The sequence below is a fragment of the Colletotrichum fructicola genome (genome assembly GCF_000319635.2).
Source record: "Colletotrichum fructicola Nara gc5 chromosome Unknown KSG_Nara_v1_contig03, whole genome shotgun sequence".
Taxonomy (NCBI): Eukaryota; Fungi; Ascomycota; class Sordariomycetes; order Glomerellales; family Glomerellaceae; genus Colletotrichum; species Colletotrichum fructicola.
Genome location: NW_027094053.1, coordinates 2,427,802 through 2,449,278, shown reverse-complemented (window position 1 = coordinate 2,449,278; position 21,477 = coordinate 2,427,802). Strand labels below are relative to the sequence as shown.

General features: G+C 55.1%; 5 protein-coding genes across 5 annotated transcripts; 2 read left to right on the top strand and 3 right to left on the bottom strand.

The window, feature by feature from the left end:
• Positions 1-6,162: 6,162 nt before the first annotated feature.
• On the top strand, positions 6,163-7,717 carry rhp55 (DNA repair protein rhp55; the record flags this gene model as incomplete). The annotated part of the gene is made up of 6 exons (XM_032035721.1): positions 6,163-6,223; positions 6,272-6,482; positions 6,539-6,591; positions 6,650-6,931; positions 6,980-7,302; positions 7,412-7,717. 6 exons carry the CDS (start codon positions 6,163-6,165, stop codon positions 7,715-7,717), a joined length of 1,236 nt encoding a protein of 411 aa, XP_031885427.1.
• Positions 7,718-13,051: 5,334 nt separating this feature from the next.
• CGGC5_v005444 (uncharacterized protein) lies at positions 13,052-13,708 on the bottom strand (the record flags this gene model as incomplete). The annotated part of the gene is made up of 1 exon (XM_032035719.1): positions 13,052-13,708. The coding sequence occupies one exon, from the start codon at positions 13,706-13,708 to the stop codon at positions 13,052-13,054; it is 657 nt and encodes a 218-aa protein (XP_031885429.1).
• Positions 13,709-16,170: 2,462 nt separating this feature from the next.
• Positions 16,171-17,034, bottom strand: TIM21 (Mitochondrial import inner membrane translocase subunit TIM21; the record flags this gene model as incomplete). Its single annotated transcript, XM_066151453.1, has 4 exons — positions 16,171-16,356; positions 16,411-16,465; positions 16,516-16,653; positions 16,772-17,034. The coding sequence occupies 4 exons, from the start codon at positions 17,032-17,034 to the stop codon at positions 16,171-16,173; spliced, it is 642 nt and encodes a 213-aa protein (XP_066009176.1).
• Positions 17,035-17,438: 404 nt separating this feature from the next.
• On the top strand, positions 17,439-19,100 carry glo3 (ADP-ribosylation factor GTPase-activating protein glo3; the record flags this gene model as incomplete). Its single annotated transcript, XM_032035716.1, has 5 exons — positions 17,439-17,510; positions 17,581-17,716; positions 17,766-17,949; positions 18,005-18,708; positions 18,763-19,100. The coding sequence occupies 5 exons, from the start codon at positions 17,439-17,441 to the stop codon at positions 19,098-19,100; spliced, it is 1,434 nt and encodes a 477-aa protein (XP_031885306.1).
• An 827-nt stretch (positions 19,101-19,927) lies between these two features.
• On the bottom strand, positions 19,928-21,199 carry CGGC5_v005441 (putative nitronate monooxygenase; the record flags this gene model as incomplete). The annotated part of the gene is made up of 3 exons (XM_032035715.1): positions 19,928-20,774; positions 20,851-21,112; positions 21,187-21,199. 3 exons carry the CDS (start codon positions 21,197-21,199, stop codon positions 19,928-19,930), a joined length of 1,122 nt encoding a protein of 373 aa, XP_031885307.1.
• Between the last annotated feature and the right edge of the window lie 278 nt (positions 21,200-21,477).

Genomic DNA, 21,477 nt, shown 5'->3' with positions numbered 1-21,477 from the left:
GCCCAGTAAGCTTGATTCTATGCTGTCCTCCATTGCCTCTGCCCAGCCGCGGGCCCCCTTGTACATCCTCGACGGAGCATGCGGTTGGCTCCCAGGCGAGCAGAGGGCTATCTTTATGCCGGCCGTATCACAGCACACAGCACCCGTCGCGCAAGCTGATACGGCGCCGCGATCCGAAGTGCTCAGCTCACGATGAGATGAGGTCGGGACAGCAACCCCGCGGGGTGGGGGTTTGCTCTCCTCCTCCACAGCCAACACGGCCGCCAAAGATATGTACCTTCTCCAACTAAACGGTATCAACGTCCACCACCTTGAGCTGTCATGTTGCAGCCCAAGTTCAAGCCAACTTTGCGCGTGTATCTGTCTCCTTGTCTGCTGCTGCTCTCCACCTCTGTCATTCCGAGGACCGAGCCAGGCAGTCGCTCGAACAGCTCATTTGAGGCCCAAGATTCTAGTCCGTCTTTTTCGACGCCATGGAACACTATCCCGAGTCCACGTTCTGCATAGTACACTCTTCGCAGCTCAACGCCACGTCCGGGGGCCCGCCGGTGGTATGGGGGCCGCCGCTCTGTCAAATTACATTTAGCCCCTCCTCCGTCGAGATAAGAGTGTTGGAGCGGTACCGGATCCCGCCCACCAAGTGCACACAAACGTATGCCATGATTTTTCCAAAGACAGCCCGCAGGCGTATCCATCAACAGACACACCCAAGGCAATAAGACCCTTCACGCATACATAGTATCGTCGATCAGCCAATTTGGCGCTTGCTTCACCGCAACATCAACCCACGTCCTTGTGGTCATCAGCACTTTCACGACACCCTCAACTTCTCAGACGACATATAGTCTGGGCGTAGTCTTCGAGACGACTCTCGTCATTGATTCTCCGTCGTGTGTCTCGGTTATTCTCGCCAGTATCTCCACTGCGCGTTAAGCGCGAGAAAAAGGAAAAAAAAAAAAAAAAAAAAAAAAAAAAAGGCGAGACTTGTCGCAGATGAGTCAAATTTCCGCATCGTGACTTTTCTTCAGCGCTCGTCAGCGCGCGCCCAAACGACGTGATCCGCAATAGATAAGCCGTACAAGCCGCCTGGGCTGGTGGTTCCCTTGTGTTAAGAGTTAGATTCCCACACCCCTCGCCCTGTGTGCGCGCCGCCGAGCATCGCCAAGCGGATACAGGGCTTTCGCATACGCCTCCCTCTGTAATTCGGTGGCCCTCGGTAGTCCCTCGCCGAGGACGAATGGAAGTCCTGATCCTCGGCTCGCTCCTCGGTCTGCAGCGGATGCAGATGCACACAGCACAGCAGCGGCCAGGTCCTTTGGCTGCGCTGCCCGTGCTTCTTGAACAACGTTGAAGCAAGCCACAATCCCTCGTGTCTCTGGGTTTTCTTTGTTGGATCGAAAGATTCTGTGCCGATTGTGGTCTTCGTCTCACCCTCAAGACAGGCGATATGTTGCCAATTGCCTACGCCGATACATGCTTTCGACTTTTGCCGGTCATGGGCGGATGATCGGGATTTCTTCCTCTCAAAACTTTTGGGCGAATCAAAAGGCGCAGAACCCAAAGCTCTTTTGACAGGGTGTGAGGGTTTTGGTCTGGCCCCTCACTTGCGACGATGAGCATGTCACCCCCAACGTCCAAAAGGGACAGCACGTGGGGGTATCGCATCCTCTGCTCACCACCACTCTGATGCCCGCATATCGCCATCAAGCGCTCCTCTTGCAATCCGTTGCCATTGGCGTTGAAGCGGCGCCACCTTCCCCATGCCTCGGTGATTTCCCCGCGGCAGGTCCGCAATCGTATATTATGCGCTCAGCTGGTCAGCAAGTCCCTTATCCAACTTCCTCTTCAAGGCCAGACCTGCCTTCCAGGTTCAGTCGATCCCCCGAACTGCCAGGTGCGCTAGGCTCCATTTGGGATATCCGGGGGAAGTCCCAACGACCCTGTCCCAAGAGTTGGGGAAGTCAGATCTCTCATATCTGCTAGACTGCTTTCCGTACAACCGCGCAGCTTGACCGCTTTGGGGTGAAGTTTCCGGTAGAGCTCTGCCCTTTCTCTCGTGCGACAACTACAACTTCCGCTGAGGATATGTCAATGCGGTTGGGTCCTCAACCGAATCAGACTTTCTCGTAAAACGCTCAGGGCACGCGAAGACGGTGGTGATATGTAACAGCGTGATGAGGTGCGTCGGCTGCTGGGAAACCTTTTGGCCTTCAGCCAAGAAGACATCGCTGTCCCTGCCTAATGGGTCGTAGCATCAACAGCCTAAATGAAATGCGCCCAGCAGAGATAAGAGCCACGAGAAAATCTTCAAGGTCGTCTCCCGCAACACACACTTCTGTCCCGCCCCCGGATTTCTCCACGCTTGGATATGGCTGGCCAGGACATCTGATTGCTGCGCTACCCGTCCTCCCGATAAAGCATCAGGTGAAATGCCGGCCACTTCCCGGTTGCCAACTCTTGGCCCATTTTGCTGAGATACCGGATCATTAATTTTTCGAAGTACCCAACAAGGCCCTCGAGACGCGGCGTAATGATGAACCCAGGGTGCAAAGGTTGTGGATTGCCTGTTGGCGGGTACCGACAAAGAGCAAAAGCCGCCCGATTTGCCGTTCTCAGTACGCGTGTTTGTACGGATACCTATCCATCACACAGTAGCCGAAGAACAAGTCTGTCGGCTTTGATTCAGACATTTGTGACTTTGTTCTATGAAGTGGTCCGATGGCGACTGAATCGTGAAATGCGGAGAATCGTACGCTCACCGCACCATAGTGGGATAGAGCACAGCTGCCTCCAGGTACGCCCAAAATTTCCGACGGATTTCGCGGGGCAGACGCGATGATCTTGCATAACGATTGCCTGTGTGCCGGGGGTCGAAAGACCGATGGCGTTTCCAGTGCCGGCAACAATAGCAATAATGCATGGTTCCCGTCCAGTCGCGCTCTGCTTGGTTGTCTTACTCAACGAAACTATTGTTCGGCAATGGCGCGGAGAGAACCCCGCTGACTTGTTTCCAGTCCTGCCTTGACCCCTCTGCCCCTGAAAAAAGCGTTCTTGTGATGTCTTCAGTCCCAAAACATTGTCTTGGACATGTAGCGAGCCATGATGTTCTGGAATCTGGGGATTTGATATCGTAGAACGCGCCGGCTCACAAGCGCCGGAGCAACTAGCTCTTGTAGGACTTCTCAATGCCATCAACGGGTGTATCGTCGCTCAGTTCCTCGCGTTAACTGGGGGCTATCGCGACAGCTCTCGATTACGAAACTCGCCCGAGCATGAGTCAGTGCCTGGCTGGACGGGATAAGTACGCAGTACAGCGGAAATGAACCGAGCTCTTCAGTGACAGAATGGATCTGCCCAAGCTTCCCCAGACATGCCTCTCAATGGAGGTACCCCCGCAAAATTCTTCGGGAGACAGGGCGGTAGCTCATTGAGCTAAGGACGAGATGGGCTGGGTTACGGCGGTACTGTGTTATCTGCCCTGGGTGAAAATTGACCCGAGTCTCCTTGCCGGGACACGCCTGTGTTTGAAACCAGCTTCCTGAAAAAGGCAGCATATCTGGGGGCCTGGGAATGGACCGGGGATGGCGTTTTACGGGGGGACGATACAGAGGATGTAGATAGGTTGTGGGGAGAGTCAAAGCCACGCCTCAGGGCGTACAAGCCAACACGTGGTGTGTGGTTATGAGCCTGGGTCCCATCTGAGGGAGGTTGAGATCCCGAGAATCCCCGACGAGCACAAGCAAACAAGCAAGCCAGCTCCTCTGAGCTTCCGTTTGGTCAGAGCTGGCGGCATGTGAGTGGCGCCGTGAAATCTCTGGCTTGTCCTGGTCGACTCAGTGAGACGCAAACAGACGAATGAACGGCGTCAACTCGCATCCCTCAATGAGGCATCGCTCCATCATTGGATTCGTGCCGTCGTTAAAGGCTTGAGTTTTGGAATGCAGGTACTGCGTGGTAGGCCCCTCGTTGCTATCACATGTGAAAAGATAAGGGGGACAGGGGTCCCTTTTCCCCGAAGACAAAATTCGAGGAATGATGTCAGCGACAAAGTTTGGGGAACCGCAATCATCTATTGGGGAAACGGTAGCATTTCCGCCCATGAAAATGGCAGAGGGAAATGCTGGGGAAGCGCGTACCTTGCATCTCACATGGATGCAGAAGCTAGAAAGTCTGGCCAGACCAGCCGGACTGTAACTTCAGAGTTATCGGGCGCCCTGACGGTCTGCTTAACCGCACCTGTGAGCGCGCGATTTCAGGCAATTTGAAGCGCCGCAAAACGCTGCCCCGAGTCCCGATGCCTGCCCCCACACAATTTGCGGGAGAATGATACGGAAGAAGACAACTCCGCTTGCGCTCCGCGTCATCAACCCCAGGTCGGAAACACCCATGCCATACGGGTGATTATTGGCACTTTTCCCCAGTTCGCGAGATGAACGACATGTGGTCCAGTGCTCATGTGAGAGGATTCAGGATTTCAGCTTCACCAGGCCTCCAGCAAGTGGCCTCCATCAAGTGGACAACGTGATCTGGCGAATCTTGGGAATGGAGTCGGTAGTCTGTGACTGACGGTCGGAAACAAGGGGCGCTACATCCATGAACACGTCTAGAGCATCGTGGCATGTTCTCCTCGAATCACAATCCTCTGACAAAGCGTAATCGTCGGGAACACCCTGGTCGTGTTCTTGTTGGGAACTTGAGGCTCAATACTGCAGGACGTCGTCCGTCGAATTGGAGCGACCTCGCCGTCGGGCATGACACAATTTTTTTGTCGTACGGCCTTGATCTTCGCAAGGGTCTCTGCAGTCTGCTCACGTCAAATAGTGCTTGCGTGTGGTGGAGTAGATAACCACCGTCCCGATTTCCGAGCCGACGAGTAGCCATTTTGGACAGGTCATGCTGGCTCTCGATATTGCTCAGCCCCGGCTCGGGCAACTGCCTTTTCTCGAGGGGTCGTCCTGGTCCCACGGGGAGACCCCAAGGTCAATGAGTTGGTTGCTCAACCCCCGCAGGACCCCACGCGGGATCATGCCGCAATTGTCTCGAGATATTGGCGTTGATGGGCATGATCAAAGCATATCTCTGGAGATTCCATTGGTCGCAACTCTCGGCGTAATTATGTCTGGTTGATTACGCCAGCAGTGGACAGCCTGTGGCTTGTTCAAAACCCAAGAATGTTGGTATCGGGGCTTCCTGACTCTTGCGTCTTGACTAATAGCAGGGTTTTTTGGAACCCCGAGCAAAGTATGCTGCGATGTACGTTGATGAAACCGCGGAGATGTTCGTCCAGGCGTTCGCAGTAACATGAGCCAATTCGACGTCTGAGCGGGAGGCATCCCGTTGACTGTAGGGTCGCAGAGAGCTTGAAACCGGAGAGGCCCTAGATGTTCCGGACGAGATGGAAATAGACTTAGTTGTTGGGAGATCTGAACATGCGAGTTGGGGGCGCTCGAGCAGTCGACCCCGACGACCACGTTCCACCCGTTTGGCCGGGGATGCAGCCGTGGTGCTGACATATCTTGTCGTCCGAATTTGAACCACGGGCTGCGGGAATCACCCTAAACGTTCCAGAAAGTCGGTAACAGTAGGCTTGGATGGCTGAGACGATGTTTGGGCTGAGGTGGTATCCGTGGTGACTTCCTCAAGCAGACGGACTGTATCGATATGCTGAAAATGGAGCCAAGTGTTTTGCAGAGTATTCGTGAGGTTTTCTGTGACTTCGTGGGCCGTGGCCATCTCGATGTGGTCAATGGGCCGGTTGCTGGTAGTAACCTGTCGTGTTTAACAGTTCACAGTCGTCCGGATCGATTGGGCAAGACTCTCCTATGACGGGCGTAAACAGTAGCTGCCGTCCATTGATGCCACAGGCGGGAAGACGGGAGAAGATATGGACCAAGTCTGGTCTGCCTTGACATGCCTATCGTCGTCATTACCTGCGCCAGATCTCTGAAGATGCCAATCGATCTTGTGGCGGCTGTTGAGGCAGGTACATAGGTAGGCACGCGCCACAGTGGCGGTTTCCTGATGTGGCTGGTGAGATGATGTGGGGCACGTGTGTGGATGGAGTCACGCGTACTGTATTCTCCCGACTTCGATGGCATTAGGCAGGTAGAATCAAAGCAGCTGAGATTTCCAAGCTGCGAACGACCATCTGCGATTCCTGTTATGGAGAAGTATCATGCTGTTCACGAGGAAGACGTTTCCAGTTTCGATCTTCCTTCTACGCGTACGTTTGCCAGTGTTGCTCAGGATGTCGGACACTGACTTGGAGCAGACCGATTGCCCACTGTGTCCGCAGCTCAGGTGCTAGAAGACTTGGACGATGACCTTTCAAGGCATGTCTCTACGGGAATCAAGCGGTTAGATGAGGCCCTCAGCTCTGATGATACTGTCGACACGTCTGGGTCGAAACGCTCTGGGGGTATCCTGAGAGGCCAGGTCACCGAGGTTTGGGGACCTCCAGGAACTGGCAAGACAGCACTGGGGTATGCTGCCAACATCTCTCCCTACACTTTACGCTCAGGGCTGACAGTTTCTCAAGCATCCAACTCGTGGCAAGCGCACTGCGCGAGGGCCAAGGTGCCGTGTGGGTAGGTCGGTTCATCTGGCCTTATCACGTTGGACGAGACGTCAAGACTGATGCGTTCTCAAGATTGCGCCTATTCGCTCTGCGGGCAAAGACTTTCGGCGGTGATCGATGCGGCAGAGCAGGCACGCATATCGGAAAACAACCAACCAGCATCGTTGGACAGAGATAAAATCACTCACTACACATGCCCTAGTCTTCCTCACCTAGTTGCACTGCTATGTAGGCCTGCGGCCGCAACGATACCAACAAGTACGGCCCTGGTCGTCATCGACTCGTTATCAGCACTCGTAAATCACGCCTTTCCCAAGGCACCGGACGGTAGGAAAGCGCCGGTCCCAGGCAAAGGTCTGCAGGTATGTCCAGACTTGCAGAGTACAAACTGACAGCATGCAGGGCCCAGTCTATCAGCGAAGCGATTGCAAGCCTTGCAGTACATCGTCGGCGCACTCCAGAAGCTGGCAGCGACGAGAAACTGCGCCGTGGTGGTCTTGTCCCAATGCGCAACCAAGATGCAATCGGAGCGGAGTCCAACTCTGATTCCTTCCATTAATGCTGGAGTTTGGGAGCAAGGGGTGTCAACGCGAGTGGTCCTATTCAGAGACTGGGTCTGGAAGGATGGCAGCCCGTCGAGCGTGAGCTTCGCCGGTGTGCAGAAGCTAGACGGCAAGGCTGAGCCGGACACGATGCAGAGCGCAGCGGCGTTCAGAGTTGAAGCGGTCAGTCACTTTTGTTGGCATCACAGTCATGAATGCGGCATAATTTGGCGGAAGCGGAGTTTCCGAGAAGGGAGATTGGGTTGGCTGACTCTCCACGTTATCGTGACAGGCGGGCCTGATTGGCGTGCATTACGACACTAGCCAGCCATCGATTTTGCTGTCTCGAAGCCCACGAACGAAGCGCAAGCTGGCAGAGGCAGGGCTGGAAGTGCCCGACAGCGAAGATGACGAGGAGTACGGGTGGGAGCGGGAGGACGATGCGGCACTTCCCGGGATGCCGCCGCAATGGCAAGGCAGCGAAGATTTACTCCTGGGGACACAGGCCGAAAGCGACGACGAGGACGGCGACGGAAGCGGCGGCGATGGTGGTGACAAGGACGACGAGGCAGAAGAAGTGGAGGATCAGAACGGCTAATGGCCGAGATAACGACGAACAAGCCGCGGACCGTAAGGAACCTTGGCTACTCCGTACCAAGGAGGACAGGGCCCGGCTGGAGAAGGACCGGGCCAAGCGCCGGAGCTTGGCCGACAGATAGGACGAGCATGAATCGATAATACGGTAATGGCCCCCCCTTTGTGGCCCTTTGCAGAGGCAAGCAGAGGCCCCCAGACGGTTGACGAGACTCTGAGAGACATCAGAGTTTTCTGACCAGGCAAGCTTAGGAATTCCGAGACTTGGCCAGTATGAGCTATGGAACTGTGAGGCGGAAACACTCTGGGGAAGGAAGGGAGAGAAAAAAAACCCAAGCAACTCCACCAAATAACACGGTTGACCCGCCGCAGCCAGAGATTCAGCGGTTAAGGACCGATAAGAAGCAGCGGTCGGTCAAGGCCCGGGTCCACCGAGGGCATAAAATCCCATCGTCACCATCGGCCAAATGTCGGCCAGAGGGAGACGGCGGGCAGAGCCTCCAGCTGGGTGTGTGCTTGGGGGGGGAGGGAGGGCACCCCACTATCTTGGTAAGCCGCGGTGACAGTGGCTATGGAGGCTGAGAATTTGAGGCCGAGAGGCGAAGAGGTGCAGCGGAGGATGAGTTGGCGCGGCCTTTTGAGCGGTTGTGTGCTTGGCTCGGGACAAGCGTGCTGTGTGCTATCGTGTTAGGAGTTGGGTAGAGCCGGGCAAGTCCGGATGCGGCTGGGTGGGAGGCTGGCTGGCTCTACTGGGGAAGGAGGGAAAAAGGAAAAAAAAAAAAAAAAAAAATGGAGGGCAAAAAAGAGGACCGTGATGGCTGGGTGCTGGAGGCGCTAGCGGGCTATCGTGGGGAAATCTTTTACGCTGCCCCGTTTGTTCTCGAAGGAAAAAAATGGCGTCAGATCGAGGGGCCCCACTGCGATACAGCGGAACGCTTCGCAGGCGTGGTGGCTCTGCGCTGTAATTGGCGCGCCCAGAGGCTCTCTGCCATGCTCGCCGACGTGCCAAGCTGCTCCCCAATGCCCTCTCGTCGCCCCGGGGGGTCCTCCAGGCGCCTCCATGCCAGGGACAACTCCAAGGAAGCCAAAGCGCTGGACCGTGGGTGGAGCTGGGGACATGTCATCCTCCCCCACACAGGGCGCACAGGAGGATTTGCACCACCCATTCCAGTGGCGCCAGCTAAGGTACCTTAGGGATCCACCCGCCTGGAACACCCTGAAAACCCTTGACGGAATGCCGCCGTGGCGCTGTCGTGTCAGCGAGCAGACCGCGCTGGGAGCGCTGAACGCTGAGCGCTATCGTTTCAAAGCCTGCTGGAGGGTACAACACCTCCCGTCCATCATTAAAGGTATCCCTCGGCAGCGAGTGACATTGCGGTACCTCGATGCTTGGGGTGCTCTCTGGACAGGTAGGTGGTTAAGGCGGTCCCTGTCACATCCCGCTCGCGACTATCTCGCCCTCCGTCAGAGCCCCAGATCTGTGAGCACGTTTTGCTAGCCGCACGCCCGTCTGGAGTACCTTACATGGCCACAAACAAGCAGCCCTGCGACCCCGTCCGTCCCTCTCCATTCATTCATTGTCGCGACTGCGAATCCAATGGGTCGCGGAACGGAATTGCTGCGTTATGTAATGGAAGTCACTGTCTGCTGAAGAGGTGCGGATCCCCCCTCCCCATACAAACCAAGGGTTCAGTTGTGTTGACTCAAAAGACTGATCTCCTCAACCAGATTCTGTTTAATGCCGCGTTTCTTTCAATTGGTGACATAATCTCGTCCCGCCCCCATGCACATGCATTGGCCTTGTTTGAAGTTGCTGCGTATCCGTAGATATTCTACAACCTCATAGAGACTGACAATTGGCTGCGCGCATCAACGAGTAGTATCCATACAATCTATGTCTACGTACGCAATACTGTGAATATTCTCCGGTGGCAGCGATCCGCTTCGCTTTGCTTTGCTAGGGGGTCCATCGTAAGAGAACGTCAAGTCGTAATACAAGGACACGCAAGTGGTTGTAGGTCCTCTGCACACACCAAATGCACGAGTACTGGTGTGGTCGTGACAAGCACAACTATTGCCTACTAATCCTGTCCCTCCCCTGGCAAACGTTGCATCACAGGCTCACAATAGGATGAATAGAGTGACCACCTCACCGACGGAACCGGCATGGGTTGAACCTTTCTCTCCGTGCCCCCTTCCCCGCCTCACTCCAGTTGTCTCTCCGCTCTTTCATCCAACATAACGCCATTCCATCTTACGATCGTGGGAATCAAGAGATCACCCTATCTCGCTCCAGATCCCGGTACCAAGCTCTGCCGGACTTTTCTGGCCTGTGACTGGCGAGGCAGTAGATTCTGCGACTGCAACTACCTACGCCTGCCGTCATACAACCGGTCCAGACTAGCCGAGGCTGCTAGAACCAGAAGCACGGAGAGGGTGCGACGAGCATAGGATAGTCTGATAGACCAAGCCGCGAGTCTGCCAGCCAGTTGCTTCGCCTGAAACGCTGTTTCTCTATGCCATGTCCATCGGTCGACACAATCGCTCCAGACCCCAGCTAGAGCCTAGGCCACACACACAAACTTACCCGCACCATTGCGAAGCCGTGGACAGAAACACAGTCTAAAAAAGAGTACAGATTAGATGCTCGGGTCGACGAACCACTGGCGCGTCCACCCGCCCTCCTCGCAGCGGCATGAGAATCACATATACGATATCACATCGCCAAACCCGGCAACTGTCCACACCATCAACGTCCGCCGGATGATACATACACCTCGCCGCTGCTCACTGCCACCTATTCATGCCTACCATCAAGCATTGTCCCTTGGTGTGATGCGTCCTGCAAAAACCGGGGTGAGCGGGTTCCACGACGCACCTCGGGACCCTGGGGATACTACGACGCCGGCCAGCGACCACAGCCCAGCCTGCCAAGGAGGCTGTTTACATTGCGCTGCTACTGCTGCCACTACTGCTGCTGCTGCTGCTGCTGCCGCTGCCGCTGCTGCTCCCGCTCCCCTCGCATACAGATCGCCCATTCGCCGCGCATCCGGTTGCAACCCACGGCACAGTTGGAGTGCTGTAAGGGCACACCAGAGATGGGGGGGAAGGGAGGGGGGAGGGGAGAAGAGAGCGGAGAGAGAGTGAAAGAGAAAGGTGTGCGGCAGCGGCAGGCGGGCCAGAAACATCAGATCCCGACGCGGAGTTGAGACGATTTTGCTGCACGAGAGCCCTCCCAGAGGCGCCTCCCGCTTCTTGGTCAGCCCACAATGCCGCTTAATCGTGCGGAGGTCGTCTAACCCTGGCTCCATCTTGCCGGGTCCTCACGGGCAACCCCGGCTTTTTGTCGTTGTCTTGTGGTGCGAACGAGCCGCAACCCGCATCCCGCGTTCCCGCCCCGGCCCCCAACTTCCACACGCAAACACTGAACGATGCCATCTTTTTGGCTTTTCTCGCCTGCTACAAGCCCGTTTCCTGTTTGTTTGTTTTGTCTCTGTTGTCTCCGCAGCTGCTGCCCCCTCGGCCTTGGTCGCATTCCTAGGTATCCCTCGTCTCTGTATGGCTGAACGCTCTCCCGGCTGGCCCTCCTCGATGCCGCTCCCACTGCCGGGACGATATGTCCCTTCGCATGTTCTAGCTCTTCCGGAAGCCGTGAAGTCGAGGCGAGATTCGGCGAAGAGTGCGCCAAATAAGCAAAGAAAATAGCAGCAGAGTTGTCGAGCTTGCAGCAATGACTTGCAGCTGGCCCTGCACACATCCCGCTTTCCCCGCCTACCTACCCGTCTGTCTACCCCCCTCCCTCGCCTCCTCACTCCAATTCTCCTCCTCCTGCTCCTCCCCCCCAATCTGCCCTCTCGTTCGCGCCTCAAGCGCTGCAGCGACCTTGTGCATCAGCCCATGGGATGCGGATGAGGCTGAAGGAACAGCTGAAGCCTTCCCCGTTCCTTCCATTACCGGAGTCCAGCTCCATTCGCCACAGCGGGAGCGTTGCAGTATCTCTCTCTTGGCCGCAGCAGCATAGCTGCTTTGATCGCTCGCAATTCTCGTCTTGCATATGCGGGTTCCAGACCGCTCATTGAAAGCGACGCAACAAGTTTTCTTGCTATTTTCTGATTATGTTTTCTGTCTGCCAACATGGTTCTCTACGTTCCCAAGTGCAACCCGTCGTGTCGTGACAAACTTGATTGCGCAAACTGGCGTGGACATGCATGCACACCGGAAGGTTGCGTATTAGAGATAGAAACCTGCTACATCCTTCTCCCCGAAAAATTAGTCGCTTCTTTCGCACCTATTTCCTAGAGTCTTCGGTTATACGACACGCACGCATAGCCGAGGATACGTGATTGTACAATCAAGAAAGGCAGAACCCCCAAGGCCACATATCGGTCCGTTTTCCGGCGTGCGCAAACTGAGTCTCTCTCAAGAGTTACAAGTACTGCTCAACAGCGCGGAACAAGGAACGGAAAGGAAGGGGGGTGTGCTCGTAGGGGCTACTTTCAAATTCCGTCTGGGTTGTTGCGTATTCTCAGAGAGTTTGACAGAGTTCGCCAGGGCAGTTGTCATGTTTCGCCTCGGGAAGTATGCGCCAAGTCGGAAGGATGTAGTTACGGCTCTCTCTCGGGTTTCTGATACTCTCTCTGTATCTCTCTGTGTCTATCTCTCTCTGAACTATTCTGTCACATGCCAACCCAACACCGGCGTGCTCCGCAATATTAGAATTGGCTCATGGTGGGTGCTCGCTGGCCCGCATGAAAGGTACAAGACGTTTCCCGCCTCACAACGGCAGAGCACTTACCAGGTTGTTGGGGTAGGGCACACGGGGAACCGGTGGTCTAGAATTCGGCCTTGCATCATCACCACGCCGCCCTTTCAAGTGAAGCTTTCCGGGGCGCATCATCACGTCCATGTCAACTCAACCTCGGGTGTGGGTGTGGGTGTGCGGGACGGGAGCTTGTTCGGTCTCATCATCGCGTTCACGAGCGGTTTTATGACGGCATTTTTTGGGTTTCTTGAGTTTTACCATGTGAAAAGGGGAGTGAGTGAGTTGGCTCTCTCCGCAGCCCTTCGGAAATTCCGTTGAGATTTTTCGTAGATGATCTGATCTTGCCATGAGGACGTCAATGGCTGCTATGCGTCGCGATTGGCCAACCTTGCGAGAAATTCAATCCGTCCATTCCCCCCCCTCCACCCCCTCCTCTTCCTCGTGAAAAGAAAACGCCATGTGCAAACGCCGATTGCGCCCGTTAATCTGTTTATTCCCCCCACGCCAGTGCACACCCCCATCAAAAAAAGACAAAAAAGCCAAAGGAAAACCCGGTACAGTGATTGACTTCAGTTCTCATGCCGAGTAACTCGGCGGGCTGGGGTCGACAAACAAGGTAGCCTTGAGGAAGATGAGCACCTCGTAAGCAGCCTTTGCGATGTCGAGACCCCGCTTCTTCCACTCCGACTCGTACCACAGGTTCTGCAGCATGTTGTCGGCGACGAGAGTCACGATGAAGCGCACGTGGTGGTCCTCGGGCGTCCAGCCGGTCTTGTCCGGGTGGTACACGAGGAACTTTGGCTTGCGGGAGTTGAGCGCGTCGCGCGCCGCCTGCGCCGTGCGTGGCTTGTCCGGCTCCGGGATCCCGGCCGGACCTTCGCCGGCGGCGGCGGCGGCCCCGCTCCGGGGGATGAGGAAGTCGGCGTTGAACTCGTTCCACGGCCCGCGGACGAAGGGGCTGTCGAGCCACTCGTGGAACTTGGACGCCTCCTTGAAGGGGAGGAGCTCGAGCAGCAGGCGCTCGTGTTGTGATGAGACGCGGGCTGCGGAGGTGTTAGGCGGCCCTGGCATGGCGCTGCCGTTGCCCATGGGTGGAGGAAGAGTCGAGTTGGGGAGGGGCCAGGGAGCCATGCGAGGGGGCGTTGGGGGCGGTGATTCGAGGCGACGATAGGGAATGTTGGGGATGGGCGAGGAGCTGGATGACTTGTGTCTGCGAGGGCGAGGGATGCACATTTGATGGAGGAAGGCTACTTCAAGTTGATGTTCAATTTGACGGCGAAGATGTGTGGGTTTGGAGGGGCTCGTCTCGTCAATGAGGCTGTGGCGGAGGGCTTGTGTTCAGGTGCCTGTAATTCGTATGTAGGTACCTATGTGCAGAGACAGATGTTGGTGTCTTTCTGCCTGGGACAGGCAATCACCATATATGCAACCTGTGAATGAGCCCGGTTGTCCATCAAGTCAGCCCTGCCGATGATCTGCTTTGACGCATCCCATTGCTGCCACTCAATTACCCCAGCCTTTGGCATTCGTTTAGCGGTTGCCTGTGCTCTCTGTGGAAGTGCAGCGCCGTGCTTTGATGTGTCGGCGTTTCTTTAGGCAACAGAGCTGAATGCAGGTTGGGCGAATCAAGAGCCCTCGAGAGCGCTTGCTTACGGTCCCGCTTACGTGGCTGTGAGGGAGCCAAGCACGAACTTCGGGAGGCTGACGCGCGCTTTTTGAGAACTTGTTTCAATCGAGCAATCAAGTCGAAAAAGTGAGTCTCGGGAGGGTTCGTTACATCCAGACGTGATTGATCAATGTACGGGTGGAATGTCGAAGTGGGTTGCGGGTTTTGAACACACTCTAGTCGGAGTATAAGCTTAGACTTGGCTGCCGCTCTTTGGCCTCTGATGATGGAGCCTGGACTAGCAAGCGTTTTAGCCAGGATTCGACTCCTGAAGTACAGTCCGACATGAAAAGCAACGTGTAGTATGATGAGTTAATTGTAAACACCGGGAAGCACCCAAGTCGAGCTTAGCGTCTTGCTTGCAGCTCTTTGGAGACTAGTTGAACCATCGATGCCGGGTGGTAACGTACAATTGGGAAAATCGCACCGATCCATCGACTCGGATTGTGGTACGGTAACTATTCGACCCAATTTCAGACAGCCAAGAAGTATCAACGTAGAATAACTCAATGGTTGATGTCGTAACCAAGAGTGACTGTATCATGGGCATCAGCCTGTCATTCGGCAGCCAAATGGCAACAACCTGCGGATTGGACGCTTGCTCCTTGCATGGCAGTCAGTGTACCGAAGCCAGGGCCTCTCGGCTTCAAGAACCGTCATCAATTAATTCCTCTGATATTCCTGTTGTTGAATGGAGACGTAAACGTGCAGCAAGTAGTAAGGGGCGTCTTGAACGACACGCACCTCCGGTGGTGCTAGAACTGTGGAATCGGGGCTTAAGAATGTGACACTTGGAATGACGATGACACGCAAGTAGAGATAACGACAGAAACGGAAGTAAGGAAAGGAATTTATAATTAGTTGTTGACAGTTTCGGGCGCTAGATTAGAACTCAGTTTTGGGTGACAGTTGTCGTCGAGGCACTCTCTGGGCCATTGAGGCATCGAGAATAATTTGGTTGAACCCTACCACAACAGCGAGTCATTCCTATGTTTCCTAGCGATACGGCTTCGATCCAGGCTCTTGTCGTGATCTTTGAGGTGGAACTTGCCATATAGCATGGGGCAGGGTAGCAACAATCCAGTGAGCGCCTTACTTCTCAACTGTTGGCAAGGGTTCTAATCGATCGGTATCACTGTAATACTCTCATTCGAAGCAGAATTTTCAACTACACTGGCTCGAGAAAACCGCCAGCCTTTAAGTCGTAATACGATTGTCAAGTAGGCTACGATGTACGGACCGATCCGTAGGGGCATGTTGCCTGATGTCATTTATCATTGGATTGCAGCGAGCTATGGAACAATATCACTGTGTCTGAGCTGTTTTCAACGGAATATCAGGTGTCGAAAACAAGATGGTATCTCGTCGCTGGTTGTATTTGTAGCTGTCCCGGGCTGTTTTGTCGAACAGAGCCTTGTCAGGTCAAAGTCCTTTACATTCTTGGGCATCTTCCCCTGGAGAGCGAATCGTCCTGTGCATTTATGATAAAGCCAAAGAAGAATCGGAGAAATGTGTCATTGATTCCTCGAATCATCTGATCGTTGACGATGTTCCACTAAGGAGTATGGTGACCAGCGATTGTCCGTGGAATGAATTATCCTCGGATCAGCATGAACTTGATAGTTGAGATGAGTTGGTTAAGATCCAATATCAACTTCATAGCGACGTATATCCTCTGTGAGGTCTTGTTGGGACAATGATATGCGAATACTTTGGGATGTATACTACGTAGCCCGGGCGTAGAACGAACATTGGATAATGCTGTTTTGCTCCAGCTCTTTCTCGTATAATCCGTGTTCCAAGCTATTTGCAAGTAAATTTTGGGCATCAGTTGAGGCAATTGGTCTGAAACTGTAGTTCACACTCGAGCCATGCTTGGTGACTTTGCATACGCGACTTCGACGACCGAAGGGTCATGAATGCCTCCGTGAAGTGTCACTTGGCACGGAACACTTAGCAATCCACCTCTTGGCTAGACCTCCCCCTATCTTACAATACTCGTGCCACCTAGAAATTCATCGTACAGTCGTCACCAGCTGATACCAAGGAAGCGGAAGCCCTTCTTCCCAGAGCCTATTCCCGTATCCGCATTTTCCAAGTAGATTCTGTGATGCCCCTTGACGTCAAGGTAGAGATACTTGTACTCGAACTCGCCGCTGCTGGGCGTTCTGATCATATGTAAGTAGACCGTTCCTCTGTTAAGAGGTCCTTCGACCTAGACACCAAAGTCAGATGAGGTTGCGCGGTGGCGTCAAAGTTCAGGCCATACGTAGAAGTGCATCACCAGGTGTTCATGGCCTCTCGAGTCGGTACTTATTGTCGAACTGTCTCTGTTAGGCCTCTATGCCCAAATAACACGGGACTGGAAACATACGCAATGGGGCGAGCCCGACGCCACTTGTTGTACGTTTCGTCTCCATGGGCCGAAATCTTTTTGGGGTCTCCAAGCAAGTCGATGCATTTAGCGTCGCTTTTGATTCTGTCGACAACTCGGTTGAAGTGCGCGGTCTTGCTATCGAGGGAGAAAACATCGGTGTATAAAACGTATGCTACTCCGCCCTGGTTTGTCCATGAATGTCAGCTATGCATTCGCCGCGGGGTAATGCATCGTATGACTTGCCGTGACGAACAATCCTGCCAGGATCAGACCGAAGTTGAAAGTCTGCTGTGTAGCTCGCGCTGCCTTTTCGCCTGCCGAAAGTTCCGCCCATGGAACGGCTCCGGTATCATTGAATGGCGTGACCGTTCGGCGCTTCGACTTGGATGTGGCGGTCGTTCCCAGACCCGTCTGTGTCGCATAATACCGTTGTACAAGCAAGGGCTGAAGTCGCGGCGCAAGGCCCAACGTCGAAGGAGCTCGAATCACAAGCGATCTGGTATTCATTTTCATCATGGCGGTTCGGCGCCAGCCATCGTACGAGGACGATGAGCAGGGCAGGATGATCATCGAGAAAGCTCGGCAGCGCATAGCTGCAGCTGTGTAGCTGGGCCTTCGAGCTCTGCAAAAGGTGTTGACCGCCCTCGGCAGAATTCAGACTGCCAGTCCACTGTGGGGAAAGGAAGCTAGCCTCATTCGGACTAGCGCACTGACTACATGCCACTTCACCGAAGGGCGGCGACTGCCTCCTGAACTTTTGGACACGAAATTCAGATATCTCCGCTCCCTGCTTCGCTCTCGCCGGCGCACCTCCCATCTCTGAGTACCCGCAACCCGCTCTCTTCGTCCTCGACATCCTCTTCGCAGCGGTAGCGCATTGTACTCGGTCAAGGCCTGGATCTTTTGTACCCACCGTCACCATGGCTGCACTCGCTTCAAAGCAGCAGTCGCTGAAGATCTTCGAGAAGCTGAAGACGAAGCCTGCGAACAAGGTAATGCCTTACATCCGCGCCCTTTGATGGCCTCGGCCCCTTTTCAATACTGACTGTGTGTGCATCAAAGATTTGCTTCGATTGCGGCGCCAAGTACCCTACCTGGACCTCTGTTCCATTCGGCATCTACCTCTGCCTCGACTGCTCGTCTAACCACCGAAACCTCGGTGTCCATATCTCATTCGTCCGATCCACCAACCTCGATCGTATGTGCATGAAGTTTGAGGCCACGTCTTCTTAGACTAACCCCTGCAGAATGGCAATGGGACCAGTTACGCCTCATGAAGGTCGGCGGAAACGAGTCGGCCACCAAGTTCTTCCAGCAAAACGGAGGCACCGCCGCTCTCAACAGCAAGGACCCCAAGACGAAGTACCAATCCAGCGCTGCCACCAAGTACAAGGATGAGCTTAAGAGACGAGCCGCGAGAGATGCTCAAGAGTGCGTCAAGATGCTACCAACGTGCCATATCTCGAGTTGACTGACTGGCTCTCAGATACCCCAATGAAGTTGTGATCACCGACGCCACCGAAGCCGACGCCTCTACCCCATCCGGCGAACCTGACGACGATTTCTTCTCTTCCTGGGACAAGCCTGCCATCAAGAAGCCCACGCCTCCCATCTCCCGTACTGCGACTCCCCCGACTGTCGGCCGAACCCCCTCACCCTTCCTCAACGCAAACAACGGTGCCAAGGACATTGCTCGCTCTTCCTCTCCGCTGTCCAAGACCGACGGTGACAACAAGCCCGCCGCCAGCCGTGTGACTACATCTGCTGCTCTCCGCAAGACAACCGCCGGCGGACCTCGCAAGGCCAACATCCTGGGCGCCAAGAAGGCCCCCAAGTTGGGCGTCAAGAAGGTCAATGCCGACGTTATCGACTTCGACGAGGCCGAGAAGAAGGCAAAGGAAGAGGCCGAGCGCATCGAGAAGCTGGGCTACGATCCTGAGGCTGAAGAAGAGAAGAAGGCCGCGTCCAAGGTCGACAGCATCTCTGCCCCCACCCCCACTAGCCCGAAGGGCGGCTACGGCTCTTCTAGCCATACCCGTCAGAAGTCCAATGCCGAAGTGGAGCGATTGGGCATGGGTGTCACCAGACTTGGTTTTGGTCAGGTCGGTGGGCCCAAGGGTGCAGCTGCGCCTAAGAAGGCTGCCGCTGGCGGATTCGGCTCCGTTGGACCCATCAAGGCCGCTTCTGAGGGTATGACATCCAATTTCGAAAACATGGGAACATCATCACTGACAGCCGTTGCAGATAACGATGAGACGTACGCGCGCAACAAGTTCGGTGCCCAGAAGGGTATTTCTTCAGACGAATTCTTCGGCAAGGGATCGTTTGACCCCAACGCCCAGGCCGAGGCCAAGACGCGTCTGCAAGGGTTCGAGGGCGCTACTTCGATCTCCTCGAACGCCTACTTTGGCCGACCCGAGGATGAGCCTGCCGAAGAGTACGGCGATCTGGAGGGTGCAGCCAAGGACTTCATTCGCAGATTCGGCATCACGGCCGGCGACGACCTCGAGAACCTCACCCAGTTGGCAGGCGAGGCCAGCCAGAAGCTCCAGGGTGCCATCCGTGCGTACCTCGGCAGCTGAGAGACTTGAAGCGAAGGCGTATGGCATTGGCAAAAGGGAAGGAGGGAATGCTTTTCGAATTTCGATTTGCGACGAAGAAAGACGAACGTGGACACATCCTAGCGGCATCTACGGACGAAACAGCTCGGACCCAAACAGAGAAAGGGCACGGGACGTTGGAAAACACCAGGCGGTTTGCGAAAGATACCTTGTGCTCTGCCACGGACCCATCCACCGAGCCTGCGGGTGGGAGGGACAGTAGGCTGCGTGTTGTGATTTTTGGGCACGAGGTCAACTGACAGAGCCGGCGACACGGAGTGATGAAACTGTTCTTGGTTAGGTAATACATAACTGTGGAATGAATAGATTTGAACTTTTATCCTTAGCACTCAATGGTCCCGACTGACACGTGAAATGTGCACTGGGTCTGAGGTGGTCCCACGATGCTGCCGCACAGCCATCAGGGGTCATGCTTCCGACAGTGTGGAACCTTTGAAACAAGACATCAGAGCAAGAGAATGCGAGTAGCATAGGTCGCGCCGAGGTTTAAGAGCCTGCGGGCGGGTTGATTGTCAATGTCCACAGAGGGATTCGGCCAACTTGCGCGGGCTAGCAAGCGAGAAGCACGTATATGATAACTTGAAGATAGTGCAAGCACAATTTAGGCGTGGAAGAAAAAGAAATCATTCATGATATGCTGCTAGCTGTCGTGTCCTAGATCATTCTTTATATACAATACATGAGCCTCAAAACTCCAGGCCCCGGGGACGTCAAGCCTAGGCTTCCCCGGACGCCGCCCAATATGCGACCAACTTCTCGCCAGTGGCGCGAAACAAAATTTTACGATTTTACAACTTGGCAATCATCTTGTTGCCCTTCTGGAGCCATGCGACGGCGTCGTTGACAAACTCGTCGACAACAGCCTTGGCGGGCTTCTGCTCGTTGCAGACAGCAGCGGCCTTGCCCATGAGGAAGGGGCGGAACTGGTCCAGGGCATCGTCGATATCGACCTCGGACGCGTTGTCGTCGCTGCCGCTGCCGCTACCCTCACCGTCACCGCCAGAGTTCATCAGCTTCTCAAGATCGGCCTCGTACGGAATAACACCCTTTGCGGTGAGCTCCTTGATCTCCTGCTGACGCTCCGTCTCCCAGTTCTCAATGTACGGGTTCTTGCGTACACGCAGGGGGCGACCGGTGAAGATGAGGGTCTTGATGTTGTCGTCGTGGCCGGCAGTGCGGACGGCCTCCTTGTGGGCGTTGGGGGCGCCGGCCTCGTCAGTAAGAATGAAGCGGGTTCCGACCCAGACGGCGCCGGCGCCCATCATCAGGGCAGCGGCCAGCAATTGACCGTTGTGAATGCCGCCGGCGGCGATGACCTGAACGGGGCCGCCAGTGACGGGGCTCTTGTGACCCTTGCAGAGGTCGACAACAGCGGGAATGAGGACGGTAGTAGGGACGTCTCCGGTGTGACCACCACCCTCACCACCCTGAGCGCAGATGATGTCGACACCGAGGTCGAGGCACTTCTGGACGTGCTTGGGGTGGCCGATCATGTTCATGTAGACAATGCCATTGGCATGAAGCTTATCGACAACAGCCTTGGGGGGGACACCGACGGCGGAGACGAAAAGCTTAGCGCCGGACTCGATAATAATGTCGACGAGCTCGCCAAGCTTGCCCTTGGTGTAGTCGTAGCTAAGTGGATACGGTCAGCACAAAGGCATTCACATGTGACGCGCGCGACTCCTCCGGCTTGGGGATGATTTCTTACTTGGTCTTGCGGGCGCTGCCGCCGACTTGGGGGAGAAGCAGGTCAACACCGAAAGGTGCGTTCTTGTCGACGAGGTACTCCTTGAGCTCGGCGATTTGCTCCTTCAGCATGTCTGGGGTGTATCCGACACCACCAATGACACCGAGACCTCCGGCGTTGGTAACAGCGGCAGCCAACTTGGGACCAGCGGCGACGTTCATGCCTGCAAGCAGGATTGGGTGCTTGATCTTGAAAAGATCAGTGATGGGAGTGCGAATCTGCTCTATTTTGCGCAACGTGTCAGCGCACTATTTCACCTGGCGCATGTGACAGGAGAGCCTGGGCTGAACAACTTACGAGGAGAAGCCATGTTGACTGATGTGCTAGTTGTGGTATGATACTTCGAGTCTGGGTATACTAGATCGCAAATCGTACAGAGAAAAAGGAACCTGGGCTGGATTACAGAGTTTGTGGATGAGAGAAGGAAACGGTGTTGTTGCAAGGAGGAAAGGAGCTGGCAATCGGCGGTTTAAAGAGGCCCGGCGGTAGTAGCGTTCGGCTTCAAACAGCTGGTTTCCTGGGGAAGAAGGGGCGGAGTGCGTTGCCATGCGCCCATGGTCTGCCGAGGTTTACCTGTGACCTCAGCCA